We start from the raw sequence: 19,007 nt of genomic DNA, 5'->3' as shown, positions 1-19,007 counted from the left end.
GGTATTCAGAAAAATAGTATTTTATTGAATATTTTTATGTTATATTATCTATTCCTGTTCTGATTTTAATTGAATAGATATAACATGCATATATTGATAATTTAGACTACTTTAATATACCAAATGGAGGAGCTCTCAGAGTATGTATGTATGTTTAGGCTCCAGCACCCCCACTCCGAACCCTTGCAAGAATAAGCAAGAGCAGATGAAGATGAATGAATATATATGTCTTTTAAAAAAAGCAGAAATAGTCACGTTTTAAATCTGTATTATGTTTTGTTGGTTGATTTGTTGGTTAAAGAAGCAAAATATGAAACCAAATAAGTAAATGAATAAAAGGAAAAATACATGTATTCCTGCATATATATTGATGATAGGTTGTTTGTAACAACCATTGAAAACAGAGATGAACACATCACTGAAGACGAGTCGTCGTCTTATCTTGAGTGGCCAGAAATGTTAGACTGACATGTTGAAAGCACGACGGGGGTGACACGTTTAGGAAATTGAGGCTAATGAATCGCTCGCTGCTGTAATCACATGTCATCCTGCAGCCAGTGGACACATCCGATTAGATTGTGTCATCATGTTTTTGTAGCATTAGTGGGCCAAATTCTTGTAGGATGTTGCTAACCCAAACAACAGGACCTAGCCGCCTCATGGTGTAGTGCACAAGTGTCAAAGTGGCGGCCTGGGGGCCAAATCTGGCCCGCCGCATCATTTTGTGTGGCCCGGGAAAGTGAATCATGAGTGCCGACTTTCTGTTTTAGGATCAAACTAAAATGAAGAGTATAGATGTATATTAAATTTCCAGATTTTCCCCCTTTTAAATCAATAATTGTCATTTTTTAATCCATTTTTTTGTGTTTTTAGTTCAAAAATCATTTTGTAAAATCTAAAAATATATTTTAAAAAAAGCTAAAATAAACATTGTTTTAGATCTATAAAACTGAATATTCAGGGCTTTTAATCCAGTTCTTTTAATCAATTTATTTAAAAAAATATATCTAAATATTATATCTAAAATGGTCCGGCCCACGTGAAATCAAGTTGACGTTAAAGCGGCCCGCGAACCAACCCGAGTCTGACACCCTTGGTGTAGTGGTTCACTCACCTGACTTTGCTACGGTACGATTGTAAGTCTGAATGGTCATCTGTCTCTCTGTGTGTCCTAAGGAGGATTGGCGACCAGTCTAGGGTCTAGTCTACCTTTTGTCTTAGTTCAGATAGGCTTCAGCAACATAGTTAATGATTTTTTTTAAAGTACACACAAATCCTGAATGATTAACTTAATTTATTTGGTTGTTAAATTGAATTATAATCATGTTAGAATTCTATTCAAATCAAAACAAACAAGAACATGCAATGCCGTTCATAGTGCAGAGCGACTTCCTTATGCCTGCATATAGTGTATGCAGTGTGAGTCAGCATCCGAACTCCCCATAATTCCATCTGCTAGGTCCTCCTTCGTCATCCCCCTCTATCATCCCTCCCACTTTCCTCTGATCCCTCCATCCATCCACGCTGCACATGCTCAAAGGCATTCAAACAGCGTTTACTTAGGGACAAGACGGATGGATGTGATGGGAGGAAGAGGATATTTACAAGTACTTGCAAGTGAGTCAGAAGGGACGATGATGATGATGATGATGATTCCTTTTCGTTTGATGTATCTTAAGTCTGGCTTTGTTTTGTTTTGAATGCTCCGATTTCATTTTTCATACCCCGGTATGACAGCGGGAATGGCTGCCTGACGCGGTTACATAACAGCATGTTTGTTTATGTCTCCACGCTGTTGAAATTGAAGCTTGGTCGATTGTCAGCATTTTTTTCTCCATTTGAAATTTTAGTAGCTGTCTTATATAATGATATGAAATGTAAAATAATCCATTTGTAATATTTAGCCTTTCTTTACAGAAGTGTCTGTATTAGTTGTTTTTTTGTTTATCTCGAGGGTTATGAGCGTGCAAAATAGTGACTGTATATTTATTCTATTATTTACAGTATATACCATATATTTACATGTAGTTTTTTGGGACTAAAAATACACACTAAATTTACATTGTTATTTTTGTCTAAACCAGTGGTGTCAAAGGTCAAGCTGCATTATTGTACACTGAATGGCATGTTGGCTCAGGATCGAGCTGGTGCTAAGTGGCTATGCTAGCGAATGGATGGATCATTAGTTTCTGAAATATTCTTATTAAGTGTAGCAGGGATGTCCTCATGTTGTTAAAATTAGAAATTTGACAGTAAGCCCATCCTATTACCCTCATTCTAGCGCTAATTCAAACCAGACCAAATGGCTATTTGGCCGTTAAAGTGCGTATTGAGAAAAAGAAGGAACAATTGGGTGGAATAGAGGAAAACATGCAGTGAAATAGTTGAGCCCTTCAGGCTTTTTTGAGCCTGTTGTGGCACTGACACACTTTCCCTGCCCCGTCTGATAACAAAAGTCACTTTATGAATAAAAGGCTGCTCCACCAGTCTAGTGAATTGTGGGTAAAGTGTTTTATTTTTGGAGTCAGCACAGAATGTCCCACTTTCTGCTTTCTCCTTCATTATTTATTAGGCTTGGTTGAGAGTGCATTTGAAAAGCAACTCACAGCAGGATGGCAGCCGTTCGCTCGCAAGGACGGGGGTGACGGAGAGGGTGCACTGCTGCTCCATGGCGTAAAATCATCCTAGATTTATGATAAATGAAGTTTGTTTCTTTGGTTTAAACTTGTTGGAGGGTTTGGTAGGGAATTGAGCTGCTTAATTTTTGTTCGGTTGTCCAAATGTTGGGGTGTTTGGCTTGCATATATGGCGATAAATATTCAATCTAATTGGCACACTGCAGTGTTCAGATGTGCTTAAAAATCTGGAAGAATTTGTTCTGAAATGTAAAATAAAAAATGGTATACTTGTGTATACTGTGTGGTTTGCTGTCTTTTAAGATTTAGCACATTCCTGTGATTTTGGTTTTATGTATCGAATCTACTTACCTACTTAAAAGTGTTGACGTCTTGACAAAAGCAGTTCTGAAATATTGATACATTTTGTATAACATTTTGTACTAAAGTACACTCTAAAGCAAGGGTGTCAGACTCGGGTTTTTTTTATTTTTATAAATGGATTAAAAGAACTGGATTAAAAGCAACATTAAAAACAATGTTTATTTGAGTTTTTTTTTTCTTAGTAAGGGTACATTTCTTTTAATCATTTGTTTTTCATTTCAAAAGGAAACCAAATTTTTCTTTAATTATTTTCCATATCAAAGTGGAAAACAGAAAATTATTTTTAGATATTACAAAATGATTTTTGAACTAAAAACACAGAAAAAAATGGATTAAAAAATGAAAATATTGATTTCAAAAGGGGAAAATCAGGAAATATAATATACATCTGTAATCTTCATTTTAATTTGATTCTAAAACAGAAAGTCAGCACTCATGATTGACTTTCCCGGGCCACACAAAATGATGCGGCGGGCCAGATTTGGCCCACGGGCCGCCACTTTGACACCTTTGCTCTAAAGTAGGTTTGTTTCAAATTTTTAGTGGTGGCTTGCAACTTTATCCAAGTGTCTCTCTCATCAGTGAGTAAATCATGTTGAAAAAACAGAATCTGTCAATTGACGTCTTCATTTGAATCCTTCCCTGTCCGTGATAGGATAACGAAGACAATTGACCTTTTCAAAATAATCCACTCATGTATTGCAGGAAGCATTGAAGGTGTTGGTATATCTGTGGCAGGGCTGACGCAGATAAAAGGCAGAGCCGGGGCAGCTTTCATCAAGTCCCGCGTTTAGGATGGCCGCTGACGCCGGCAGCATTCCCAGCCCGGTGGTGCGCCAGATTGACAAGCAGTTTTTGATCTGCAGCATCTGTCTGGACCGATACCACAACCCAAAAGTGTTGCCCTGCCTTCACACTTTTTGTGAGAGGTGAGTGTCCATTCCTTGGTCTCTCATTTACATTGCCAGTTAGCTGGGATTGGCTCCAGCACCCCCCACGACCCTTGGTTCGGAAAATGAATGACTGAATGACTTGAATGAAAATATAATATGTTGAATTTTAAAAAATATAGTATATTGTGTTGCAAAACAAATCAATTTACCATCTGATTTTAATGATATTGCCTCATTTTGTTCACAAAAACAATGCAATTGTTTGGAAACAGTCGTCAACAAATATATACACTGAATGCATCACAAAAACAAGATATTTAAACTAGAATTTGATGCTGGTATTTGAACGATCAGTGGTGATGGCATAACATTCAACGTAGTTGGCACCAGTATCTCTGCGCAGCTTTTGTTTGGGGGACAAAAGAGACCCTGTGTGACTCTGGTTGCTTCTCAGCTGAGATTCATTTTTTTATTTCAAAGCACTCGGTAACGCATGCTTTGTCAATTTAAACATATGCTGAAAACTACTATCGGAGTTATAAATAAACTTTGATTCAACTGTCCAAAATGCTTCAAAAAATATTACTATTTTCAGTGCACAGTGGACGATTACTACCAAAGGTTATGGGTTCAATCCCCAATTTTGCTGACCACGTCAGAATACCATACCTGTCAACTTAGATATTTTTTCCTTTATTATATACGATTTTTTATCATTTCAAATTGTGTACGCCGTTTAACAACTTTTGTACGGGATTTTTTAAGTACATTTTTTTGTAAAGCCGATCTCGTTTTACCCCTTTCGGCTCTAATCCTTCGCCTTTCACCTTTTTACTATATAAATATAGTGCGTCAGCAAGCAATGTACCCAGACAGTCAAGCTATCAGCATCATACAGCGACATCTACAGAACCTTGAATTTACTCCATACTGATTGGGCACCCTGTCCATTTTGGAGAAAAAAATTAGACTTTTAAGTGCTCCCTATGTGAATAAATTTGTGCTGCGTTGCATTTGTACTTTTTTTGTAATCGCTTATTAAGGGGAGTTGCATTCATTAATAAGCGGAGCAATTGGCCGAGGTTGACAGGTATGGAATACCATCCTGATGCTGTTAAATAGTGTAAAAATGAATTGAAGTTAGAAAAACACTACATGAGGGAAAGGCCATCTAGCATTTGTAATGACAATCCATGTTCATGTGGCAGGTGCCTGCAAAACTACATCCCGGTCCACAGCCTGACGCTTTCGTGTCCCGTGTGCCGCCAAACGTCCATCTTGCCCGAAAAGGGTGTCGTCGCGCTACAGAACAACTTCTTCATCACCAACCTGATGGACGTCTTGCAGCACTCACCGGCCCACCGCGTGGGAGGCGTCGACCGTGAGGCGACAGCCATCCTCGATGACATGGGTGTGGTGGCAGCGGGGCAGTTGCTCTCTTGCCCCAACCACGGAGGCAGCGTAAGCGGAACTCGGAACCGGTGAAAACACAGGTTGGGGGTGATGAAATGTCATTGCCTTATCGTTCAGGTAATGGAGTTCTACTGTCCACCCTGCGAGACGGCCATGTGCCAAGAATGCACGAGTGGCGAACACGGGGAGCACCCCACCGTGCCGCTTAAAGACGTGGTGGATCAACACAAGGCCTCGTTACAGGAGCAGATGGACGCCGTCAAGAAAAGGTACGCCGAGAATTTTCTCAAAACCATCGGTGGTGTTTATAGAGTGCAGGATTTCTCAGGATTAGAAAAGGTTGTTGTACAAAAAACAATATGATGAGGATAGCCAGTACAGAAAAAAATGAATGAATGTGAGTAGCCTACTGTTTTGATCAAAGTTGTTAACAATGACATTCGATTGCTTCGGCATTCTCAAAAGTGCACCAGAAAACCATTTTTTTCTATTTTTACAGTTCCTCATAATCATCATGCGTCATCACAATGGTTTTGCCCCAGGTTGCCCGAGATCGATGGTGCCCTGCTGACGCTATCGGATATCCTGCAGCGACTGACTGGTCGCAAGAGCGCTATCGAGGAAGACATCCACGCCGCCTTCGACGAGTTGCAGAAGACCCTCAACGTGCGCAAGAGCGTCCTGCTCATGGAGCTGGAGGTCAACTTCGGCCTCAAGCAGAAGGTGAGGTGATTTCTAGCTCTATTTTAATATAATGTGCCTTTGTAGTATACACATCCATCAAGATCCTCTTTCTCAGAACCCAGTGTATGTTTTTGGAAGCACCGTCATTTGAAGTGGGCCATTAAACACTTCAAATCCATTGGATAGCCAATGGGAATCGTCCACTCGATGAAGAGGCCTGCAGGGTGCTGGTCCTGGGCTTGCTCCCCCCTTCCCTCATCCGAAAACGCAATCATCTGGTTGGCTTGTTTTGCCCCCGGAGCTAGATATCATGCTGATGAGTCACTATTGACCCTCCCTCCCTCCATCAGAACCCAGAGGGAGGAGGCAGACCAGGCCAGGCTGGGGTGGGCTGGGTGGAGTGATCTTTGCGTTCCAGACTCTTGTAGACAGATGGAGCCAGTGTACAGGGTGTGCTCTCGGGGTGTGTCACTCTGCACCCGAGGACCAGGTTTTAGGGGTGCCAGGGTGCATCGTAAATGGGAGTTGGGAGTGTGAGATAGAAGAAATGCGCAATGGCCTCGGGCGGTGAGTCAGAAGACCAGTGTGACAAGCTAATCCACGTGAGTTTCTTTTGCTTCTTTTGAGAGATAAAAGAATGATGTGCACTGATTCTGGTTTATAGTTCTCTTTGAGGTCATTGATAGTGGTTTGCAGCATCGAATAGAAGTGGCGTTTTGTGAAAGATCTAAAATGGATGTTTGTCCTTTAAAAGAGTGGAGACATTTCATTGTTTGCGTCCCGGTCGGTCTGCTGATGTAACTAATACAACACTATGGAACAATGTTGCCCCCTGCTGTTTGTGTGTGTGTTTGTATGTGTATGTTTGTGCATTTCTAACCGTATGTTGGGTTGATTAAAGTCTAACTTTAATTTGACAATATTTATGTGACACACTCTAAATTTCTGTTTTAACAGAATATTTAGATTTGGTAATCCAGTTGATCTCTAGTGTTTATAAAAACGTGCATATTAGATTCCCTGGAGGCAAAAGTGTGTTTGATATTTAATATAAAACATGAATGCTTTGTTAAATGAAGACTTTTAAATTGCAGTTGATGTTTATAAAAAAAAATAAAAGTTTTGTTTAACTTAGTCATTGTAATTGATGGAGATAGATTTGAGATCTTTTTGAACTGGAGTCTATGGGAATGAACACCATTGAGATAATTGGATGCTAAAATTTTCCCTGACATTTGCAATAACTCATACTCAGTTAATTAAAGCATATAAACTGTCTTTAAGATGTACAAAATTTTACATTTATTGAAACTTATAAGGCATTCAATACCTCGGAACCTACAGGCAACAAGAAGTCTGCAATTGTGTCAATAATTGCTGAGCAAACAAAATATTAAACAACAAAGCTCTATGCAAATACATCCCTTGAATAAATCGACCTTATTTAATTCCTGAGGCTTCCCACCTGGTGGTTTAAAAATGGTCACCTTCAGTTAACCCTTGCTTGTTGTGTCTGCAGGTATTGCAGGCACAGCTGGACAACCTGTTACAGGGCCAGGACGGCATCCGCAGCAGCTGCGACTTTGCTGAACAGGCCTTGAACCATGGCAGCGAGGCTGAGGTGCTCGTGGTCAAGAAACAGATGAGCGAGCGCCTGGCCGAGCTGGCGGCACAAAAGCTCCCCTTGCGGCCCGGCGAGAACGACCAATTGGACTTCCGCCTGGAGACGGAGAGCGTGAAGAAGTCGATTCACAACCTGGGCGGACTGGTGACGACGAACGCCGTGGCGTCTGAGACGGTGGCCACCGGCGAGGGTTTGAGGCACTGCGTGGCAGGGGTGCCGACCTCCATCACCGTCACTACTAAGGTAACTTTAAGTTGACAACCCAAATAATAATGGGCAGATAAAGTGCACTTTAGCCGGAAAATGATGAGTCGATTATACGGCTTATCGATATATAACAAATAAGCACCCAGGGAATGCTAACAGGATCAATTAATGGTCTGAAAGCGTTGCTAAATCACGAGAAATAGTCTCTAAAAAACATGATCCTGTGTAATATATTTGTAATATGGAACAATCAATCTGTCAGCTTACAGAAAGACAGCAAAAATCTTACTTAGATCAAATATAATTGACTTTTATCATTTATTTTTTGGAGGCTTAGCAAAATGATTTGCCGGTTTCATGTATTAACTGTATTATACAAACGTGGCTTTTCTCAAGGACAAAGATGGTGGGCTTTGCAAGATGGGCAACGCAGTCCTGACAGCGGAGATCTCGGCGGTTGATGGCAGCAAAGGCGATGGCGAAATATTAGATAACAAGAACGGCACATATGAGTACCTGTTCACCGCCCCCAAAGAGGGCACCTTTATGTTGTCCCTGCGCTTATATGAGGAGCATATCAAAGGTAGCCCCTTCAGGACAAAGGCCAGCAAGTCGGCAGACAACTCAACTGCCTCCGACGGCGTTAAAACGAGGCTCAAGTCGCCCGGTAGCAGTGGGCACATCAAGCAGAGGGCTGTCAAAAGACCTGCCAGCATGTACAGCACTGGACGCAGGAAAGAGAACCCAATTGAGGACGACCTCATTTTCCGAGTTGGTATGTGCTTTTCTTTGTTTTGTTTTTGTTGTTGTAAAAATCAGAGGAAATTTGTGGTCTTCAATAAATGTTTTTATGAATATTGATATGAATTTTCGGATGTTTAGTTAATTTCTGTGTATTTTTCTTGAATACCATATTTACTTGCATATAAGCCGCCCTCGCATATAAGCCACAGCCTTAAAATGGCCTAAAAATTGTTGAATTTTATAATTTCTCGCGTATAAGCCACCCCCTGATTCACATTTTTTTTCCCTCTATATTCGTGGTTTTAAAGGGGAGTACAAATGTGTTACTTTGAAGGGAAAATCTCAAGAAAAATCATCACACGTAGTATTTCTGAGATACTGTATGGATCAAAAGCACATTTTTAGGGTCAATATCATAAGGAATTAATTCATCCAGTAATGGTTGTTTTCTTACTGCAAAACAGAAAATAACCAACAAATAGTAAATGTTACTTTGGCGACATCTACTGGTGAAAAAAAGTATAGCAAGTCTTGTGCGCATATAAGCCATACCCTTGATTCAATCATCATTTTTTAAGTTCCAAACACGGCTTGGATGCGAGAAAATACGGTACCTACTTTGCATTCTTCTACAGCCATTGTTTTTAATTCTCTAAGTTTAAAGTCCTCTGTTAGCCTAACGTAGACATTTTTGTGACTATGCTTCATTTATGATTGTTAAAGATATTTGAGTCTTCACTAAATACCTTGATATACAACTTTTTTTAGGCACTAAAGGGCGAAATAAAGGCGAGTTCACAAATCTGCAGGGTGTGTCCACCTCTGTGGGCAAAGTGCTCATCGCAGACAGCAACAACCAATGTGTGCAGGTTAATAACACAGTTATTTTATTGATATATTATGTATTTTAATGTTATTCTCGCAAAAAGATGTATTTGGTCAACTCTTCCTACAATATACCATGAATAATTTGATCTGTTACTGACTGATACATTTTCCCCTACTCAGATTTTCTCCAACGAAGGCCTGTTCCGTAGTCGTTTTGGGGTCCGGGGGAGGACCCCCGGTCAGCTACAGCGGCCTACTGGTGTGGCCGTCCACCCCAGTGGTGACATCATCATCGCCGACTATGACAATAAGTGGGTCAGCATCTTTTCCAGCGATGGCAAATTTAAGGTGAGTCGTGCAAAATTTGCATAGAATTCTCTGTTATCAACACAGTTAATTTATACCTTGTTGAAAAGATCTAGTTTGTTCCAACCCTTTTAATTTCCCTAACACTACCTCTGAAAGCCTTTAAAAATGTTAACATTTTGTATAAAGGATTTGTAAAACAGAAAAAAATGAAAATAATTAAGAACATTATTATTCAATAAGCCATTCAAATGATAAAGACATGCTTTTCCATTGGGGTGGTTGGGTGCATGCGGAGCAGGAGGCAAACGCCTGGCAGCTGAGTAAACATACGTACACAGACATGTAAACACACAACTTAGTAACTTAAAATGATGTCACGTTTGGTGAAATATCGATTCAACGACGATTGCCTTTGGCGTATTTTAATCATTTTTCCTTTGTTTTTCTAGAACAAGATCGGCTCGGGTAAGCTGATGGGTCCCAAGGGTGTGTCGGTAGACAGGAACGGTCATGTTATCGTGGTGGACAACAAGGCCTGCTGCGTTTTCATTTTCCAGCTTAATGGCAAGATGGTCACCAAGTTTGGTAACCGTGGTAATGGAGACAGGCAGTTTGCAGGTAATTGCAAAGTTAATGAAGATTATCCACTGTTATTTCTCTAAACTCATATAAATGATTAGTTTATATTCCCACGGATAAGCAGAAGAAAATAATGATGATGATGATTTTATATTTCCAAAAACTCAACTCAGGGCCTCACTTCGCTGCCGTCAACAACAACAATGAAATCATCATAACAGATTTTCACAACCACTCCGTAAAGGTAAACTGCGTTTTAACATAGCGCTGGTCTGTGTTCTTTTAATTCTGAGTATACTCGGACGGTGTAGGTGTTCAACACGGAAGGGGAGTTCCTCTTGAAGTTCGGATCCAACGGCGAGGGTAACGGTCAGTTCAACGCCCCCACAGGGGTGGCCGTGGATGACAACGGAAACATTATCGTCGCGGACTGGGGGAATAGCCGGATACAGGTCAGTGTGCCCATTGTTAGGCTACAGCACCCCCTGTGAAGATCAGATTCAGAAGATGAATAAATATTTCTCCATACTGCCAGGTGTTTGACGGCAGCGGTTCTTTCCTGTCCTACATCAACACGTCGGCCGACCCGCTGTACGGCCCTCAGGGTCTGGCGCTCACTTCTGATGGACACGTGGTGGTTGCCGACTCGGGAAACCACTGCTTCAAAGTCTACCGCTACCTGCAGTAGCCCACCCAGTGCTGCACTCTAGTACGAAGTAGAATGATACAAACACGCACAAGTGTGTATACACTAAAAAAGCCAATTTGCGCTCATTCACCTTTATCCGTCGCGTACGCTTTGTGCCACTGGGACGTCCTATTTTTGTGTGCTTCAAACCAACGTACCAATTTAACCCCAGCAGTAGACACTAGTAACAATAACTGGAGAAATATACAAAAAAATATATTCTAGAGTCTTCCATTTTTGCCTGTTTTTCCAAAATTACTGTAAGAATGAGTGTTAATGCCTCAATGAAAAGAAAAAAACAACTTTTTTCCCCCACTTTGCTCTTTTTAACATCATTGCAGAGATAGTCTTAAAACATTTTTCACCATACTGCACTCAGGTTCTAACTAAACATTGTGGCGCAAAATAGTACGTGCATGTCCACGAAATACAGTCATGAAGAACATACTAACGACTATCACGTCAATCTTATGTGTGACTAATTTAATAATAACCCACAATCTACAAGTCACCAAGTGCAATCTGCTGTTTTGTGACGCCTTACACTTGCAATAATACATATTTTAGAAATACTATAGTATTGTAGCACGTAAATAGCTAAAAATATTGTCGAATTGACTGCGCAGATTCTTTCAGATATATTTTTAAACACCCATCATATTAGTTATTACAACTTCCATTCATTGTTTATATTTTTCCTTGTTTATATTTATTTTATGTCGAATGGAATTAAAATGATCACTGGACCAAAAATGTTTCTCTTGTCTTTATATTTCCTCTATTATTTCGTGCTTCATGCTTTTCTGCGTCTTTAAAATGGTATTGACATTATTATAAATTATTGCGGCAATTTCAATTAAATGAATATTGTTTGTCCGTTTGTAAATATGTATAGTAAATATAATTTAGTTGTTTCCGGTATGTACTTGAATGTGACGCAGCGTCTGGACCTGGCAGCAATGTTGCCAGTGCGTGCGTTCCCTCTCAAACGGGTATTTTTTTCAAAGGCTGGGCGGGAGTACAATGCTATGGGCTATTTTTGACAAAAATCTGCGGTTTGAAGAAAATAATCTTGTGTTTTGTTTTAAAATTCATGCGTTTTTCTTGAAGTTTTTATATAAACTATTTTTAATAGGCGGGTTTTACGGTTAATTGCACTAGAGAGTGGCTTTACAATCTGGCAACCCGCAGTTTTCCGCGGGAATTTTAGAAGCTTAAACTTCTGAGGACTCTGGTCTCGACACCATTTGGCCCCGTGAAAAGGAGACAAATATTTTATAATCGCTTCTAAAGCTGATTCATAACCGTCGTGGGTGTTCAGGTAGCCGATTTATCAACATGGTAAGGTATTGTCAACATTCTGTGTTAGTGCCAGTTCTGTTTATATGTGTATCAAAGGGGTAGTGTCGTGAAAATAGCTTCAGTTGAATCCAAATACCCATGTATTTACAAAACTATTAAAAAATGGAATAGTTAAGCTCATAATCAATGTACCTTAACTAGAAACGCTTCGATAAAATAGTCATTGAATAAGAAGTTGCCGTAAATGGAGGCCGCCTGTCGCAACAAATCAGTGTCACGACAATGCAAAATTTCATAATTAAATACTAATTTGAACATCCACACACTGTCGTTATTGTGTATTGATTTTTAATTAAATCTGGAAATTTCACGTTTTTTTTAGGTACGTGTTCGCTATAGATTTATTTACAATATGAATTACGTACTTTATTTATCCCTTACAACAAACAGCTCAATACAAATATATAATAACAAATATGGGGCACTTAGTTTTAGGATTATTAGAAACAAAAATAACAACAAAAGCCTTTTTACCAGTCACAAACCAAACACAATACAAGCCAGTTATAATCATAATTCCCTTTTTATTGCCAAAGAACACACACAAGCATACAAAAAGCGTTATCAGAAGCGAAGTGATTAATATAGTATTTTTTGTTGAACCTAGTGCGATGTAATGTAAAAGTATTTTTCTCTTTCTTTATCATCATTATGTTGTAGTCGAAAAAGAAAGGATTAAGTTTGGAGGAAAAAAGAAGTCGCATGATGGAAATATTCTTTGAAACAGTAAGTGAAATTTGGTTATTTGCACAAAAATATGTAAAACTGACAATTACAAAAAATGGTTTGTTTCATACACGACACAGTAAATCACTGTGTTTGCAGAAGGACGTATTCCAGCTGAAAGACATTGAGAAGATTGCCCCTAAAACAAAGGGAATAAGTAAGTTATGATCCATAATGCTCACATCAATTGATAGTTTGTAACATTTTTTTAGCCCCTTACTCGGGCATGATGTTGTTACTTAATGATGGTGGGAAGGAGGGTGAACAGATCCCGCCATGAGTTTCTTAATGTTCGACTGCAAGTGGAGTTCTGAACAGATTGTTGCCAGTGAGAGTTTTTTTTTTTTCTTTCTTTAGGAGTGTCCTATTTCAGATGTCTTTCTGGCTCAGCTACATTCTCTCCAAGCGGCTGAGAGGCTGCAAATGTTTTGCTTAGTTGATGATAGAGAGGCACACACAAACACACTAAATCCGTGCCGACTCCAATTAAATGCAACAAGATCTGATTTTCCTACAGTAAATACAAATCATCTTTATTTCGGGATCAAACTAACAACGTTTTTATTCAAAGATCATAAAAGTTGTTGTTTCTTAAAGCTGGCAATTTGATAAAAGTTCTCTTTTTTTCCAACTATACAAACATTTAAAACCACTTTAACATTATTCAGTTTGGACAAAAAAATATCTCTTTGGCCGCCAATCATGCTGATACATTTTCTCTTAATTAATATACCTATCAAAATTCCATTCTGATCCATCCACCAATAATACGAGTTTATTTCTTTATTTATAAACATTTATTCACAACATATGCTACGGAAACCTGGTAAAACAAACTACTACCAATATGAACAGAATCCTCAAATGGAATTTCCAATTTTAAATCCTTAGTCTACTTCATCATCATAATATTTAAAATTGTTAGAAGTCTTATTCATCATCAGATTCACCAAACAATTGATTCCATTCTTCTTGAGCGAGGATAGCACTCCCTGGGCAGACTCGTTTTCCTGGCGCACCATTATACAATTTTTTTTACCCCTACTTTTACCTTATAAACTTGCCAAAAAAAAGAAGGTAGATTATTGCCATCTGGCGGACAAAGTCAGGTTTTATGTCTCTCATTATACATAACCGCTGCGGAGGGGACTTTTTCATCGCCAGCCAGGGAGCAGTGTTTCACCGGGATCCGTGTATAACGCGCACCCAAACTTTGCTTCACTTTTTTGGTACAAAATTTTGCGTGTTATACTCGAATTAATACGGTACGTTTCAGATCGGGACATCACGATTTGAGACCCCTCTCTGGTCAATGTCAGAATTTCCAAAGGAAATACTAAGCATGCCTCATTTAAGCAGTTCAGCTGTAATCAAGCTAACACTCTATCACCAAAAGACTAAAAACGCAGCCTGGATCTTGGAAGAAGGCGCCACAAGGAGTGATGTTGTGTCTAATGTCTTTCAGCACTAATGTCAGTGAAGGACGTGCTGCAAAGCCTGGTGGACGACAACATGGTGGACTGTGAGCGTTTGGGCACATGCAACTACTACTGGGCTTTCCCCAGCAAAGCTGTGCACGCCCGCGAGCTTAAACTAGATCAATTGAACAAACAGGTGAGGGATTGATGTATAGGTAACGAAAAAGTGAACGGGGTTGCCAAGTTTTTTGTCCAAGTTATTATATATGTCTAATTGAAGGTGTCTGAGGCAAAGCAGCGTCAAAGTTCACTGCAGGAGGCCATTGAAAAAGCTAAAGAAGGACGGGAGGATACGGTAAGAAAAGAGACTATAATATGTTGGAACGTTCAAATGCTGATTGGTCACGTGCGTGTGTAGAAAGAGAGGAGCGCTATGTTGAAGGAGTTTCAGACTCTGACAGAAGAGCGGGCTCAGCTTCAGACTCAGTTGGAAAAGTACCATGATTGTGACCCGCAAGTTGTTGAGGATATGAGTAAGTATGATCGACACAACCCGAGATCCAAAGAATATGTACCGTATTTTCACGACTATATGGGGCATCGTATTTTTAGCCGCTGTGTCAGTAACGAGTGCTATTTCTGTATTTTACACACACAAAGGGCGCACTGTTTTTATAGACGCAGCCCGGCATGGCAAAACATACACCAGCTTAAACATACACGCTACACCCACACGCTAAAAACACGTTTTTAAAAAGGCAACGGAAGCTAAACTGAGTTCGGTTGTACTTTATTTAGCCATTTTCCAATGTACTCATGTCATCATCACCCACAAATCCATCAAAGTCCTCATTTTCTGTGTCCGAATTGAACAATTGTCCAAATGAGTCATCAAAAACGCTGAGTTTTATACGTTCGTCCAGGCGGCCACAATCCATTCGCAAATAGTAACTAGCTAGTAGCTGTGGTTGTGAAGCTGTAGTGGATGGTGTACCCTATCAACTGATTTATTTTATTTTATCGTGATAACAATTTTAGTATTGGTCCATATATAAAGTGCACTGGATTATAAGGCGCCCTGGCTATTTTGGAGAAAATTTAAGACTTTTATATGCGCCTTATAGTCGTGAAAATACGGTACTCAAATTTTACTGACCTGCAGATCAGGGAAGTATCTATGAAAGGTTAGATGAAATAACAATTGGAAGTATATACAGTCCCTCGTTTTTTCCCAAGATCTCAGGGAGCTGTTTATTCTTTTATTTTTAATCAACTTGAAATTTTTAATGACCAAAATAGGCGGTTGCCCTTTAATCTGAATTGGCCCAGTTTTGGAAGGACAAAATCAGAAAAAGCAATGCATTTACCCTCTTCAAAGTTTATTTCCCAAATTTGGCCTGGGCTGCATGTTCGGGAACAATGTGTACACCTCGCATAATTAACAACAGATGGACTGACGGTATGATTATACCATTTCTTCAAACTTTTCAAAGAAAGTGAGCAAAAATAGACTTCCTGTTGTTGCAATTGAGGAAGTTCAGTACATCAAGACAGTGAAAGTCAGTCACCAACACGTTGCAACAATGAACTGCATATTTTGCAGATTTTTAGAATACCAGCGTATATCTTTGAAATTGATAAGCTATTTCATGATTGTCTTGCTTCTTCTTTCTCATGAGTCATTTTGTTGCTCTCTCACGTTTTGCAGAAAAGTCAAACACCGTTGCCAAAATAGCTGTTTCCAGGTGGACAGGTGAGAATTTTTGAAAATTATCCGCCACACCCTGCTTGCAATTAACTTTAAAGGTGCACAAATTCTCCTTGTCAAACAATTGACGTGAGGATTTTTAAAAAAATAATTATGTAAGTCCTCTTTTTGACTCCCAATTGTAACCACAGTGACCGTTGACTAATTTGGTAAAAAATGTCACTCCTTCACTGATGTGGTCACAAGGCAATGTGGAAGTGAACAAAAACAAAACAGGAAGTGAAAAAAAAAAAGAAAACTTGGTTCAGTGGTTCATTGAATGATAATACATGTTAAAAAAGAATCTCAAGGATATTTTCCAACTTTTAAAAGATTATTACTGTGAAACCGACATACCTTAATTGAGTTTCTGGCACAATTATAGCCTGGCCCAACAAGTTAATTAAAAAAAAGGACAAACAAGATTCCACCACTAATGACACAATTATATCTTGGCCCAACTAAAGTTTATTTCTATTTACTCTAAATATATCAACAATTTTAACTCCGCAATGCTATTTTTTGGGGTTGCAAAATAGTCTAATGTTTTTGACTTTTTAGTACTTTTTTTCCTGATTATTTTACTCTATTCACTATCAAAACATAATTGTATATTTAATAATCTAGTGCCACAACATCATTCAAAATAAAATGTAACTAAAAAAATAGGTTGGAAATTTTGCCAAACTATTCAAAACAACAAAATATAATGGAAACAGAAAGAAAAATTAATTTTACATGCATGCTTTACTTCAATTATATTCAATTATACCCAGGCACAACCTGTTTTTTTACGTTCCTTCCTGGCCTAACTGATCACTCCACATTTCCAGGAACATTTAAAAAATGAAAAATAATTTTAAAAATATCCCTGGCTAGCTGTGGCAGTAAAAACATGCCTTCTCCATGATTTTTCTCTGTGTTTTCAGACAACGTCTTTGCCATAAAGTCATGGACTAAGAAAAAGTTTGCATTTGACAACAGTCACATCGACAAAGCCTTCGGGATCCCCGAGGACTTCGACTACATGGACTGACTCACTGAGCTCTATCAAATGAATGGCACGAGTTTTGGGTTGCCATTTGGATGTTTTTGGAAAATTTGGGACTTTTTTGGAACAACCACAGACCGAACGAAAGTCACAAGTTTGTTGATGAAAAGCCACTTTTCCAATTTTTCACCCGTTGATGTTGTAAAAAGATTTTTGTTTTCAATTTTGATATTATAACTCAATGTATGGATGTATTGCGGATCCTTAAATTCCTGTTTGACAACTTGAATGTTTGTCTTTTCTACACCAGGTTCACACCAGCTGTGCGAGCCAGTAAAACGGGAACATACTGTCACAACACGTCAGCGTTGACTTGGCTTGAAACAAAATGCAAAGATGTGGTGGGTTAACTTGACATGCTCATTGATGTGTTCCAACTTTGTTCTTCAATCACATTACAAAAATGTCCCTTTTTTATGATGCTTCACCATGTCCCCAGTGACTTTTTGTAGCTGCACAGTGTTCACATTAGCTTAAAATGTGCTGACCCCGCAAAGAGAGAAAAATGTCAATAAATGCCTGAGTGCAAGTTTGTTTGGACACGCCCACTGGCAGCCTTAGATGATTCGTGTATGTTCATGTGCGTACCTGCCCGACCTGTCTTCGTTGCCAATTATCAGGGTGTTTAATGTACGATGCACTGGTGAGAACAGTGAGACACACTACATAGCTGACATTCTTATTATCTAATTTAGAAGTAAAACAGGTCTTTGTTTTCTTGTTGCAGACTATTACTTTTCCACTTGGTGCTATTGGCTATCAATGTAAAAAAAAAGGAAAATCTTCTCAATGGACATAGTAACTAACGATTTGAAGTAGTCGTAACTCAAAGTTTTGATATTGAGAATTTGGTTAAATGGGTTGATCAAGTTAGTGGGGTTTAAATATATGAGAAAAACAAACTTGAAATGAATGATGGGGCAACCTTTTAAAAATTAAACTTAAATCCAGTTTATATAAAAAAGTTGAGTTCTATATTCATTAACTTTTTTTGCCCATCTACATGCCTGTCAACCTCTGCCGATAACTGCCCTTATAAATGATTATGATTCCCCTTACAAACCCCCAAAAAACCTTACAATCGGCAGAGGTTGACAGGTATGCATCTAATTTGAGAATTTAAGTGAAATCGGTTGATTTGAAATGTAAAGTTTTGCCACCTTTTTCTTTAACTGTAGGTGCTCAACTTATTTTGCATCCCAATTTCATCCTTAAACCATTAATTTGAATGCCAATTAAGTTTAACTATTATGTGTAGCTCTTTTAGAGAAAAAAAAGTAACGTGATTACAGTAAAGTAAGTTCACAAAGGAAAAAAATAACCCAGGTCATGCAGGGATGAAGCTTTTAATTAGCCTAGAGCTAAGTGAAGCTAGGAAATAATTGCTTTAAATAAATTAATAATAGATTTAAATACATAAATTTACACTGTTGGCGAAAAGTAAAGGATGTTTGACTTTGAATAATAATTTAGCTGGATTTTCAAATTTAATGCAACACTTATACGGACGGAGGGCAGCCCTGTGGATGAGTGGTTGGCGCGTCGGCCTCACAGTGGGAGACCTGGATTCAAATCCAGGTTGATCCACGTGTGTAGAGTTTGCATGTTCTCCCCAGGCCTGTATGGGTTTTCTCTGGGTACTCCAGTTTCCTCCCACATTCCAAACACATGCATGGTAGGCTGATTGGACACTCTAAATTGCCCTTAGGTATGGGCGTGAGCATGCATGGTTGTT

General features: G+C 39.0%; 2 protein-coding genes across 3 annotated transcripts; both read left to right on the top strand.

Moving 5' to 3' along the window:
* Positions 1-1,516: 1,516 nt before the first annotated feature.
* LOC144077688 (tripartite motif-containing protein 2-like) lies at positions 1,517-11,721 on the top strand. The gene is made up of 13 exons (XM_077605602.1): positions 1,517-1,617; positions 3,738-3,928; positions 5,101-5,353; positions 5,423-5,574; positions 5,848-6,028; positions 7,509-7,856; positions 8,217-8,595; positions 9,333-9,433; positions 9,573-9,740; positions 10,151-10,319; positions 10,454-10,524; positions 10,592-10,732; positions 10,816-11,721. Exons 2-13 carry the CDS (start codon positions 3,795-3,797, stop codon positions 10,966-10,968), a joined length of 2,250 nt encoding a protein of 749 aa, XP_077461728.1. The 5' UTR covers positions 1,517-1,617; positions 3,738-3,794; the 3' UTR covers positions 10,969-11,721.
* Positions 11,722-11,920: 199 nt separating this feature from the next.
* On the top strand, positions 11,921-17,820 carry mnd1 (meiotic nuclear divisions 1 homolog (S. cerevisiae)). Of its 2 annotated transcripts, none has more exons than XM_077605392.1 (8): positions 11,921-12,314; positions 12,991-13,056; positions 13,156-13,213; positions 14,522-14,670; positions 14,755-14,829; positions 14,893-15,007; positions 16,183-16,227; positions 17,151-17,820. In XM_077605392.1, exons 2-8 carry the CDS (start codon positions 13,033-13,035, stop codon positions 17,255-17,257), a joined length of 573 nt encoding a protein of 190 aa, XP_077461518.1. In that variant the 5' UTR covers positions 11,921-12,314; positions 12,991-13,032; the 3' UTR covers positions 17,258-17,820. The 2 variants fall into 2 exon arrangements, with proteins under 2 accessions (XP_077461518.1, XP_077461517.1); XM_077605391.1 differs by having other exon boundaries at positions 11,922-12,309.
* The last annotated feature ends 1,187 nt before the right edge of the window (positions 17,821-19,007 follow it).

The sequence above is a fragment of the Stigmatopora argus genome, chromosome 7, assembly GCF_051989625.1.
Source record: "Stigmatopora argus isolate UIUO_Sarg chromosome 7, RoL_Sarg_1.0, whole genome shotgun sequence".
NCBI lineage: Eukaryota > Metazoa > Chordata > Actinopteri > Syngnathiformes > Syngnathidae > Stigmatopora > Stigmatopora argus.
The sequence above is the reverse complement of the archived record's forward strand: the minus strand, read 5'-3'. Positions and strand labels throughout refer to the sequence as shown.

Bases quoted from the DNA above. Each gene is read 5' to 3' on its own strand.
- LOC144077688 (XM_077605602.1), top strand. From the start codon at position 3,795: ATGGCCGCTGACGCCGGCAGCATTCCCAGCCCGGTGGTGCGCCAGATT. The intron at 5,575-5,847 runs GTACGCCGAGAA...GTTTTGCCCCAG, and splicing joins ATGGACGCCGTCAAGAAAAG to GTTGCCCGAGATCGATGGTG. The intron at 6,029-7,508 runs GTGAGGTGATTT...TTGTGTCTGCAG, and splicing joins ACTTCGGCCTCAAGCAGAAG to GTATTGCAGGCACAGCTGGA.
- mnd1 (XM_077605391.1), top strand. The intron at 13,057-13,155 runs GTAAGTGAAATT...CTGTGTTTGCAG, and splicing joins TGGAAATATTCTTTGAAACA to AAGGACGTATTCCAGCTGAA. The intron at 15,008-16,182 runs GTAAGTATGATC...CACGTTTTGCAG, and splicing joins GCAAGTTGTTGAGGATATGA to AAAAGTCAAACACCGTTGCC.